Source organism: Panthera tigris, chromosome A1, assembly GCF_018350195.1.
Source record: "Panthera tigris isolate Pti1 chromosome A1, P.tigris_Pti1_mat1.1, whole genome shotgun sequence".
In the NCBI taxonomy this organism is placed as follows: domain Eukaryota; kingdom Metazoa; phylum Chordata; class Mammalia; order Carnivora; family Felidae; genus Panthera; species Panthera tigris.
This window is the reverse complement of record NC_056660.1, coordinates 28,809,211-28,821,887: the sequence shown is the minus strand read 5'-3', so window position 1 is coordinate 28,821,887 and position 12,677 is coordinate 28,809,211. Positions and strand designations below refer to the sequence as shown.

The 12,677-nt window shown below is 34.0% G+C and overlaps 1 protein-coding gene across 9 annotated transcripts in view; it reads left to right on the top strand.

The window, feature by feature from the left end:
* NAA16 (N-alpha-acetyltransferase 16, NatA auxiliary subunit) overlaps positions 1-12,677 on the top strand; it is a 65,810-nt gene that overhangs the window by 11,097 nt on the left and 42,036 nt on the right. For 6 of the 9 annotated variants that reach the window (XM_042977349.1, XM_042977342.1, XM_042977356.1 and 3 more), the window contains 5 exons: positions 22-156; positions 2,758-2,911; positions 7,240-7,359; positions 8,428-8,454; positions 9,921-10,016. In XM_042977349.1, the coding sequence (XP_042833283.1) occupies positions 22-156; positions 2,758-2,911; positions 7,240-7,359; positions 8,428-8,454; positions 9,921-10,016 (532 nt within the window). The remainder of the gene's footprint in view (positions 1-21; positions 157-2,757; positions 2,912-7,239; positions 7,360-8,427; positions 8,455-9,920; positions 10,017-12,677) is intronic. The other 3 variants (XM_042977344.1, XM_042977347.1, XM_042977354.1) reach the window with 3 other exon arrangements.

The following is a 12,677-nucleotide window of genomic DNA, read 5'->3' as shown; positions in this document are numbered from 1 at the left end:
AATTATTTTTTTATTTTTTAGGAGACAAGGTATCAGCTTCTTCAGTTGCGCCCAACGCAGCGTGCTTCCTGGATTGGATATGCTATTGCATACCATTTGCTGAAAGATTATGATATGGCACTAAAACTATTGGAAGAGTTTAGACAAACTCAGCAAGTAAGAACTTCATTCTTACATTTTCTCCTACCCACACAAACTAAAATAGTTGACTTCTATATTGCTCTGATTCTCAATTATGCATTAAAGTCTTTGGGACCCATGGAAAAACTTAAAAAATTTTTGAAATAATTGGTAAAAATTAAAATACAGAATTCTTTTTTTTTTTTAATGCTTATCTATTTTTGAGAGAGAGAGAGAGACAGAGTGTGAGCAGGCAAAGGGCAGAGAGAGAGGGAGACACAGAATCTGAAGCAGGCTCCAGGTTCTGAGCTCAGCACAGAGCCCAATGCGCGGCTTAAACTCACAGGCTGTGAGATCATGACCCGAGCCAAAGTTGGACATTTAATTGACTGAGCCACCCAGGTGCTCCTAAAACACTGAATTCTTGATAGAGAATAAATATTATGAAAAATTTTGTACTCTATTATTTTGATGATATTCAAATGACTAAAGAAAAGGATACATAAAAATGAAAATAGTTTTGTGATTACAGAATTATTCCTCATACATATAGCTTTATGTTTTATGTAAATATGTTAATACATTTTAATACATATGCAAAGTAGAAAAATGCAAAAAATATATACTATGCATCATTAGATAAATAGATGCTAACATTTTGCCACACTTTCTCCAGATTTTATTATTTTTTAAAGAAATATTTGGGGCGCCTGGGTGGCTCAGATGGTTGAGTGCTCAACTCTTGATTTCGTCTCAGGTCATGATCCCAGGGTCATGGGACTGAGCTCCGCATTGGGCTCTGCACTGAGTGTGGAGCCTGCTTAAGATTCTTTCTCTCCTGGGGTGCCTTGGTGACTCAGTCAGCTAAGTGTCCGATTCTTGGTTTCTGCCCAGGTCATGATCTCACAGTTTTGTGAGTTTGAGGCCCACATCAGGCTCTGTGTTGTGGCAGGGCGGAGCCTGCTTGAGATTTTCTGTCTCTTCCCTTGCTCTCTGATCCTCCCCCACTTGGGATATCTCTGTCTCTCTCAAAATAAATAAACTTTAAGAAAAAAAGATTCTCTCCCTCTGCCTCCCTCCCCTGCTTGCATGTGCATACTCTTTCTCACTCTCTCTAAAAAAACCTTAAAAATTTAAAAATTTATAAAGAAAGAAATACTAGAGAAGTAGTTACAAAGTTCTCCCACATCCCTAGAGGTAGCCACTATTCTGAAATTGTTATAGATCATTCCTAGTCACGTTTAGGTTATATATAAGCCCATAAAAATTACAAACTGTTACTTTGTGTATTTAAAAGTTGACAGAACAATATGCAGTGTTTTCGCATCTTGAGACATATCTGTGTTGATACATGTAGGGCTAGTCTATCCATTTAAAAAAAAAATGTTTATTTATTTTTGAGAGAAAGAGAGGGAGGGAGGGTGGGGGGTGGCAGAGAGACAGGGAGACAGGATCCAAAGCAGGCTCTGTGCTGACAGTGGAGAGCCCAACGTGGGGGCTCAAACTCACAAGCCATGAGATCATGACCTGAGCCGAAACCAAGAGTTGGATGCTTAACCACCTGAGCCACCCAGGTGCCCCAAGTTTATCTGTTTTTAACTGCTATTTGGTATCTCATTATATAAATAAGCCATAGTTTATCAATTCCACTTTTTCCTTATGCCAATACCATACTATCTTGATTACTGTTGCTTTATAGTATATTTGAAATTTGAAATGCATGTCCTCCCACTTTGTTCAAGATTCTTTTGGCTATACAGGGTTTCTTTTATTTCCATTTGAGTTTTAGGATTAGCATGTCAATTTCTGCAGAAAAGCTTGCTGAGAGTTTTATATGGATTGCATTGAATTTGTAGAACAATTTGGAGAAATTGCCATCAAAACAGTATTGAGTATCCTGACCCATGCACAGGGTTTAGAGTGTCTCCATTTATAATAGATTCTTAATTTCTCTCAGCATGTTATCTTCAGTGTATTGGTCTTGTTTCCTAAATTTATTCCTAAATATTTTGTTCTTTTAGATGTTATCATAAATGAAATTATTTGAGTTGTTGATTTCTAGCATATGGAAGGATAATTGATTTTTGTATTTTGATCATGTATTCTGTCACCCTACTAAACTTTTTTATTCTAGTAGTTTTTGTTAAATTCTTTAGGATTTTAACCATTTTCATATTCTGTGGGTATAGGATTTGCTGACCTGAATCTTGACTTTGCCATAGGCAGAAGTGCCACCTTTTTGTTTGTTTTAAAGAATGTATTGGGGCACCTGGGTGGCTCAGTCGGTTAAGCGTCCAACCTTGATTTCAGCTCAGGTCATGATCTCATGGCTCATGAGTTTGAGCCCCACATCGAGCTCTGTGCTGACAGCGCAGATCCTGCTTGGGATTCTCTCTCATTCTTTCTCTCTCCCTTTATGTCTGCCCCTCCTGCTTTCTCTGTCTCTCTCTCAAAAATAAATAAATAAAATAAACTTAAAAAGAATATTAATTTTCTTCACTATTAATCACTCTTCTATTTGTAATTGCATCTCAGTTGCTTTTTTTAATCTATGTGAGTGACTCTTCTGAGGAAGCGATTAAAGGTGTATAACTGTTTTATATAATTATATAAATAATTTTTGTTAATTTTTTTCAGGTTCCTCCCAACAAAATAGACTATGAATATAGTGAACTGATACTATACCAGAATCAAGTGATGAGAGAGGCAGACCTATTTCAGGAATCTTTGGAACATATAGAAACATATGAGAAACAGATATGTGATAAACTTTTGGTGGAAGAAATTAAAGGTAAGTTGATCTGCTTTTTCTTTATCAGTGGCCTCAATTAAAGAAAAGAATAAAAGCTACATACTTTACTCTGCCCTAGTACTTAAATAAGACTTTGTATGTAATAAAAAACATTTTTATTATTAATCTAATGTCTATTAAGTTAATCCTCAGAACAATATCATTATATGGTTCTTATATTCATTTTAGAGAGGAGGGGCTGAGGAATCAGACTGGTTAAGTGCTTTGCCCAAAGTCATATAGCTAAGTAAGCTGGGTAATGCTGGATTTGAGTCTAGGGATTTTGGCTCCAGATTCCATTTTCATAGGCAGTGTCTTATACTCCCTTCATACTTCTCACCCCCAAATATATATCCATGAAATGATGACACTGGGGTCATTATGAAAGTAAGATTGATTTATTTTCAATATGGGCTAATTATGAAGGCAGGATCCTGATAATAAATAGTTTGTTTAAAATGTTCATCAACAAAGGGTCAAGTACATTTGTTTAAAACAAAGTTTGCTCATCAGTTAACATTCTGTGAACAGTACATAATAAAATGTCCAACTAAAGCAATAATTAGCTTAAAACTAAAGTTTCATATAGTTGCGGGACTTCTAAACTTCATAAAAATAATAGCTAACATTTATTTATTTTCCCTGTGTCTCAGAGTATGATAATTGCTTAAACTTCTTTATTTCATTTAATTTTTTAGCACTTCTAACATGGGTAGATTATCCCCATTTTATAGTTGAGGAGACTAAAGTTTAGAGAGGTTAAAGACTTGCCCAAAGTCACCCAGCCTTTTAGGTGGTAGAGTTAATTTGTAAATACATCTTCCTGGGCTTCAGAGCCCTTATTTTATTTTATTTTATTTTATTTTATTTTATTTTATTTTAATTTATTATTATTATGATGATCATGATTATGATTTATTCATTTTTATTTTATTGTATATTATATTTATTTTATTTTTATTTATTATTATTATTTATTTATTTAACTTATTTTATTTATTTATTTTTTAAAGTAAACTCTATACCCAACATAGGGCTTGAACTCAGGACCCCAAGATCAAGAGCCGTATGCTCTACCAACTGAGCCAGCCGGGTGCCCCTACTTTTTTTTTTTATTGTTGTTTGTTTTAAATTTAAAGTCTTCATTTTTATAGAGCAGTTTTACGTTCACTGCAAAATTGAGTGGAAGGTACAGAGATTTCACATATACTCTCTGTCCTCACACATGCACAGCCTCCCCTACCATTATCAACATCCCCCAGCAGAATGGTATATTTGTTGCAATTCGTGAACCTACACTGAATGTAATTATCACCCAAAGTCTACAGTTTACATTAAAGTTCACTCTTGGTATTATATACTGTCTAGGTTTTGACATATGTCCACCACCGTAGTGTCACGTAGAGTAGTTTCATTGCTCTACAAACCCTCTGTGCTCTGCCTGTTTGTTTCTCCTTGCCCCCAGCTCCTGACCACCACTGATCCTTTTACTATCTCCATAGGTGCGCCTTTTCCAGAATGTTATATAGTTGGAATCATGTAGTATGTAGCTTTTTTAGATTAGCTTTTTTCACATAGTAATTTAAGATTCCTTCATTTCTTTTCATGAGTCCTTACTTTTAACTGCTATTCTCAACTCTTCTAGTTAATGTATAGCAACTTACTGATTTAATTTTTGTGAATAATACGAACGACAACACTATTTTTCTATTTATTTATTTATTTATTTATTTATTTATTTATTTATTTATTTTTTTCCAAGTTTTTATTTAAAAAATTCCAGTTAGTTAACATACAGTGTAATAATTAGTTTCACGTGTGGAATTTAGTGATTCATCACTTACACACAACACCCGATGTTCATCACAACATGTGCCCTCCTTAGTACCCATCACTCATCTAGCCCATTCCACATGCCTACCTTCCTCCGTCAGTCCTCGGTTTGATATCTATAGTTAAGAGTCTGCTTTATGGTTTGCCTCTCTATTTTTCCCCCACTGTGTTCATCTGTTTTGTTTCTTAAATAACACATAAGAGTGAAATCATATGGTATTTACCTTTCTCTGATTTATTTTGCTTAGCATAATGATCTCTAGCTCCATCCATGTCGTTGCAAATGGCAAGATTTCTTTTTTTATGGCTGAGTAATACTCTGCTGTATATATATACCACATCTTTATCCATTCATCAGTCGATGGACATTTGGGCTCTTTTCATTATTTGGCTATTGAACAACAGTATTTTTCAAACCAGTGGTAAAATGGCGATAAATTATTTAATGTTCTGGTTTCTTTCTTCTATCGCTTATAACTGATGGGAGCAAAGAAAATGGCAATTATTTTTATATTCTGATGTATTATTGCTATTTCTTGATTAACTCTTAACTCGGGTTGCTTTCTCTCTCTTTTGTAACAGCAGTCCAGAATGCAGTGATTAAAAAGTAGATAAGATATAGTGAGATCAGTTCTAGTTCAAACAGTGTGCAAGTTGCAGTGTGGCCACATTCATCCATATGTTGCTAGTGAGGGGAATTTGGGGGCCATCATCTTGAATGTAAAGCCAGTACTTTATACTGCTTATAGAGACAAGTTAGAGTATGATTTTTTCGGTGAACTTCGCAGGGCCCAGAGAGACCTTTGACATTTACACATTGATGTCTTTTGTAGTCCTTAGCATATTAAGATCCTTTAATAAACAAAAAATGTTAGAAATCTTCACTTACTTTATGAATATGCAAATGTATTTCTTGTTCTGTGTAGTCCTCTAGTTATAATCTTTGCCTGTGATGGTAGCAGAAAACAAAGGTTTTTGGAATTGAAATCTGTGTTGTTGTCTATTTACCTAGGGTAAGCCAGGTAAAAACTGGACTAGCCAGAAATTAATTGTGGAGGAATGTGGCATGTTTATACTTTTAAGTAGCAAACACTTGTGTGCATTCATTTTGTGCCAAGCATTGTGCTAACTAACTAGTTTAACTTAATATATCACAAAAGCAGACAGAGGTAGTCGATAATTTATAGGTAAGTGGACATTGGAAGCTTGTAACATGCTCAGGGTCACAGAGTTAGAAAATGGTAAAGCTGGAAATTATATCGAGTTAGTCTTCTTCTAGAGCTTGAGTAATACATAAAAATAGTAAAATAATAGCATGTAATAACCAGTTTAATATATTGTCCCCTCCCAGATGATGAAAGCTGAAATAATATGTCTGAAGACATTTCAAAGGTTTCTTCCTTTGAAATAGATTGTTTGGAGAAGGGGAAATAGCAATAGGAAGTTGAGGTATACTCTTTTTTGAGAATCTCTCTTTTACCTTGGATTACGTGCACTTTGTATTCTACCTGAGAAGTTTAGATACTCATTTTCCAAACCTACTTCCAATTTGTGTGGCTTGGTAAAAGGATTTGGACCTTAGGGGTGATCCACGTGTGAATCTGGTTTATGTGGTTTCTAGCTGTGAAGTGGTACTTAGTGTTTTTGCTTCACTGAGTTAAACTTCGGCAGTTTTAGTGATGTAGAAAGGAATCTAAGAGAATTGAATGGAAAATTTTTAATATAGGAATCGATCAGGAAAAGTACATTCAAATCTAGCAGTAGGAATGTAGGGATATTTCATTCGAATTACTTACCAATCTGTGTTGGGAGTCTTTAATTGTTGTTAAGGGTATATAAAAATGTGTATAATACAAATATTTTTACCAAGAACTTAATATACTGTATGTATATTTGGAGTGTGGGAGGGAGCCAAAATGTTAGCTTATAATATTATAATCATAATTATAATTATAATATTTTATATAATATATATAATAATTGTATTAATATTTATTATGCTATTTATAATATTATAATTATAATATTAGAATGTTAGTATATAATAGAATGTGTAAATGAAGGTTCACTTCTGAAGTGAATATTAATTATATATAATTAATAATTATATTAATATTTTTATGCTATTTATAATATAATTATAATATTAGAATGTTAGTATATAATAGAATGTGTAAATGAAGGTTCACTTCTGAAGTGAATATTAATTATATATAATTAATAATTATATTAATATTTTAATGCTATTTATAATATTATGATTATAATATTAGAATGTTAGTATATAATAGAATGTGTAAATGAAGGTTCACTTCTGAAGACAAGCTGTGAATTAATCTGTGTCTAGTGGTATAAACTGCAACATGTCCCAAAGGGAAGCACATACAGTTTTTTCATAAATATCTAGTGTGTTAATACTGCTTAGTGAAATCTATGAGATCAGAAAGTTATTTAATGTTTGAGTAAAATGAATGTGAATTTAAACTTAATTTTAGGGGAAATGCTGTTGAAATTGGGAAGATTAAAAGAAGCCAGTGAAGTATTCAAAAACTTGATTGATCGGAATGCAGAAAATTGGTGTTATTATGAAGGCTTGGAAAAAGCTCTGCAACTTAGTATGTAATTATTTTTCTCCTCTACCTTATCTTCACTAGTGCTTGAAGTGAATGCAAAGTTGTAATAATATTTGAGGACAGATATTTTTAGCATTAGCATTTATTTTTCCATTTAGGAGAATTACAGGTTAAACATGGCAGTGAAGATGAGTTCAGATATTTATTTATACTTTAGTGATAAATGCTCACAGATAATTTTAAGTTCCTTGACCCATTAAAATGTCACCAATTTAGGCTAACTAGAGAGCTGGGGAGGAAAGTGAGCCGTTCCATTTCTGGGAAACGTAGTTATTTAGTATTTTTTAAAGAATTAGAGATTTGTTACCCTCAGCCTTTAAACATAAGAATTAGGCCAAAGCAGTTTTGCTGAGGATATGTATTGTATAGCATCAGCATGAAAATTATCCTCTTAATTTCAGGTTGGGCTACTTTGCATAGAGCAAAATGTCACATATCTTCTTTTCAAATTAGGTAAACTATCCTTTTTAGAAATCTAGAATTGCAATTTTCCCTAGTATTTTCATAATTAAATGTTGTTCAGAGCAGTTAATATTCCTAGTATATTTACTCATGGATAAATACATGGCTGAAATAATTTTGAAAATATGGCTCAAGGGTGTTGAAACAGCAGAACTTTTAAATTTAAAGATATGGTAAAAATAGGTAGCTACTCATACTCATTTATAGAAGCGTAAGCCATGAGAAAAATTTTTTGTGGTGTTCTCATCACTATAAATTACCAGGTTTTCTGTTAGTGTTTAAAATTTAATATCACAGGTCATTAATTGTTTCCTTTAAATTGTTTTTAAGAAAATGATGAAAACAAAAATTATTGATTACATCAATAATTTGTGTTTTTAAAAAATCAGGACAAAAGTTTTCTATTTGAAGGTTGGAAATGCAAGATAACTGTGATGTTTTTCTTTAAACTATCAGTTACTGACATGTAGTTAATAATACAGGTATTTAAATGTTTAGTAAGTTGAATATAACCTGTTCCATGTCAAGAACCATGCTTACTATAAAATATTTTGATTACAAACTAATTATATTACTTTATCTTTTTAGGTTCCATAGGACCTTTTCTCCCCCATGGTAAGTTCTGGAGCTCCAACTTGTGGCTTCAAATAGGACATTGGAATGGTTTGGTTTTGTCTTAACTTAACTACATTTATAAGACTTGTTATATTTGGGATAGTGGGGAATTTTTTTTTCTTATATTCTTAGGATTGGGCTTAAATATGAGACCTGCCTTTTAAAAGCAGTAAATAGCCTTCATGTAAATTTTAGTATAAGGGTCCTTGATATTTCATGAAGTCTCCAGATTGTTAACAGAATGTAAAAATTATCTTTCATGTATCCCAGGTTTTGAATCCTACCACATTGGAGCTCCAAAACATACTACTGGGGGAAGGAAAGAGTTTAAACAAAATCAAACATTACCTTTTTAAGTGTTACATTTATAGTCTCGATAGTGAACACTACATTTAGGATGGAGATACCTTGATTGCTAGCGCCATGGGTTCTTCTTACAAAATATTTCCGTTTTCTGAGGTGAAATCAATTAAAAACCTTACAGTTTAAAATCAAATTTGTTTGCTTTCTCTTAAAATTCTGTTGTAAATTGTCTTATTATATATATTATTTTATATTATAAATATAAATATTTTATAATATATTATATTATATTATATTATATGAAACAGTGCATATAATCTCTCTTTGTAAATTATGGTAGATACTATTTTAGAATAATGAACTGGACCCAGATCCTACCTTGCAAATTGTTATTGCAGAGTCACATGTAGTTTGTGTGTATATGTATATATGTATATGTATATGTGTGTGTGTGTGTATATATATATATGTATATATATATATGTATATATATGTTTTCTATTCAGTACTATAAAATTAATTTGGTCTTGGGAGGGAAGACCCAACTTTCTGTTAGAAGTACATTTTGTATCACTATATTTGGGAGAAATAATTTGCCACTTTAAACAATCTGTATGAATCGGATTCTTTATAATGGAGTTTCATTGAAGATTTTAAGTGTTAAAGCTACCTTAGAAAGTTAGTTCACTTTTTAAACTATAAGACATTCACATTCATGATGCTGAAACAGTTGCTTTTTAAAACCTAATCAATGGGTGTTACAGCCTTTTGTGGGGAGGTGTGTAGGCTTCCTCGGGCTAGAGAGTTTGTGTAAGATAAGTCTTGAAGGAGGACTTTCTTTTTCATGGGTTGTGCGCTAACGAATCGAAGTGCTGTGTATCTTGAGTCTCTGTGTCTTGCATGGGTATGATTTGAGTTGGTTTCAGAATCTGTTGTGATGAAAGAAGTTTTGGATTTATCTGGAGGTTGGGTTTAAAATGGTGTTTTGCTGATTATGTGTTTCACCACCACAGAGTTTTCATGTCATTCTTATAAAAATTGGGCACAGCTTTAATATTGACAATGCAATCTTTATTTATAACATTTTTAAAAAGTTTATTAGCATTTTTTCATAGATAAAAAGTTCTGATGCTTTGAATCTCACACATATTTACTGATAATAGGCACTTTAGAAGAGAGGCTCCAAATTTATGAAGAAATTAGTAAGCAGCACCCCAGAGCAATTTCACCTAGAAGATTACCTTTGAATCTTGCCCCAGGTAATATTAGGATATCTTTTGTAACACTAATAATTATTTGTTATTCAACATCATTCACATTTAAAAAACTTGTTTCTTGTACAGAGTTTATATCGTCACCAATCTTGGGGGTGGGAGTGATCAGTTATGAATTTATTATGCATGTGTTAATAAGAATGTTGAGCATATGGCTATATGTTTGTCTCAAGTATTTGAAATTACCTTTTTAGAGATTGTTTTTCTCATGTGACTTTAAAAATTAAACACTAGATTTAGAAGATCAATTAAATTCCCTAGAAACGACAAATCCTATGTGAGGTATTATGATTTAAGTGGTAGAAGTTTTGAAGTTTTAGGTCTTTTTTTTTTTAATGGTTTTTATTTATTTTTGAGAGAGAGAGAGAGAGAGAGAGAGAGAGAGAGAGAGGGAAAGGATAGTGGGGGAGGGTCAGAAAGAGAGGGAGACACAGAATCTGGAGCAGGCTCCAGGCTCTGAGCTGTCCACACAGAGCCCAAGGCGGGGCTCAGACTCACAAACCGAGAAATCATGATCTGGGCCGAAGTCAGATGCTTAACCAACTGAACCACCCAGGTGCCCCTGGGTCTTCTTTTTAGAGCACAAATTCAGAGAAAGAGTGGGGAGCCCTTTGTGTCCACCACAGTGTTTAAGAACATTACTATTCCCTGTGAAGGCACTCTGTCTTCAGAGTTGTCTGCTTCCCTGAAATTCGCCTTTATCATGCCCTTGTTTTTACAGAGCTCCATGTATTTTGTAGCCCTAGAAAAACAACCCCCCCCCGTCCCTCCCTGCTTTTGTACATAATGTAAATTGGCGCACTATGGTTTGTATTCTGTGACTTGCTTTTATCGAACAGCAGTATATGCATGACCGTGATCCAAGTTGTGCAAGTGGTTGAACTCCTTCACTTTGGGGTCTAGAGGAAGTAAAAGTATATTAGTTCTTCAGATAGTTAACATCTGAAGATTTGTGCCTTTTTCTTAAAGTTGTCAGTTATCTCTGTTTTTAGCTGGAAGTGCTGTAGATTATGAATTATTTGTTAGGACTTCTGGCATGTCTTTTGATATTAAGTCAGACCCTAGAAAGCTAATAGAACTTAAAAAAAATCTATTCTAGGCATGGGGTGAGGAGGGGGTATATTTTCTAATGAATTTTCACTTATAGTGCAGATAATTGGGTTATAATTTTCTTTATCTAAAGATTTATGGAAATTAAAAAGTTTCTAGTTACTGACTTTAAAAATGTATGAAGTACCTGTTAGAAATGTATCAGATAGTTGGTACGAGTTTATTGTAAACAGTTCATTTTCCACTAGTATATCTTAGTTCCACAGATGATAAATGGTATTCTTCTGATGCTCTCATTTTTGTTTTGGCTTTATGAATACCGAAAGCAGATTTCCCTGATGTTTTTCAGGGAACATTATGCTCACGTGGCTAGTATCAGACTCGGTGGGGAGGGTACTGGTGTGCTGAGATGTTCGTCAGTCGAGTGAGTTGGGGAAACTTTGGATTGAACACAGCAGTCAGGTTTCTGTGGGGCCTGTTAGAACGTTCATACCTGCATTGTGAATTTCTGAGATGGGATGTCCTATGCAAGGAGGAGCATTCCCATGTGTGTTTCATTGAGGATGTTTGGCTTCACATTTTTATATGTCTTTTTTTAAATAACAGCATTTGAAATAGAATTCACGTGCCATGTAATTCACTTTTTAAAGTATGCAACTCCACGTTTTAGTGTATTCATGGAATTGTGCAACTGTTGTCACGATCTGGTTTCAGAAAGTTTTTGTCCCTCCCAAAAGAAACCTCACTCCCCGCACTCCCTGCATCAGGCTGCACTCCCCCTGCACTTCCAGCACCAGGCGGCCGCTAATCTACTTCCTGTACCTGTGGAGTTGTCTGTTCTGGACGTTTCATACAAATGGAATCATACCACATGAGGCCTTTGTGTCTGGCTTCTTTTTTTTAAAATTGGTCTCCATATATAATGTATGTCTTGTGTCACGTTGTGGGTGGGGATATTCTCTTAGTTTGGAGTTTTCAGATGCATCTATGTGCCTCTTAGGAAAGAAGGAAAACTCATTTAACTTTATAGTTATTATTTTAATGTTTATTTATTTATTTATTTTGAGAGGGAGAGAGAGAGAATCCTAAGCAGGCTCTTCACTGTCAGCACAGAGTCCCCATAGCGGGGCTTGAACTCACGAACCTTGAGATCATGACCTAAGCCAAAATCAAGAGTTGAACACATAACCGACCGAACCACCCAGGCACCCCTAACTTTAAGATTATTAACAAGATATCTTAGTTCTGTTACTCCTTAATGGAACATGGAACTTCAAATTTACACTGCCTTGAGTTTTTCTCATAGTTAATAAAGTTTGCTAAAAACTCTTAGTACATGACAGGAAATATATTTTTACTGAAAGATAGCTTGGAACCAACTGTTGATTATAAAGTGCAATTTAGCTTTAAGTGGAATTATCTTGGACTCTCTGGGCACTCTGTCTTTGAAAGGCTAAAGGCATCTTTATACAAGATAGGGCTCAGTTGAAGGGTCTGATGGCATGGACTTCAAGGTCAACATACTGTGAGGTTCTAACATCCACGGACTTACAAAGCTCCAGTGAGCATATGTAAAATCACACAGATACCTAATTG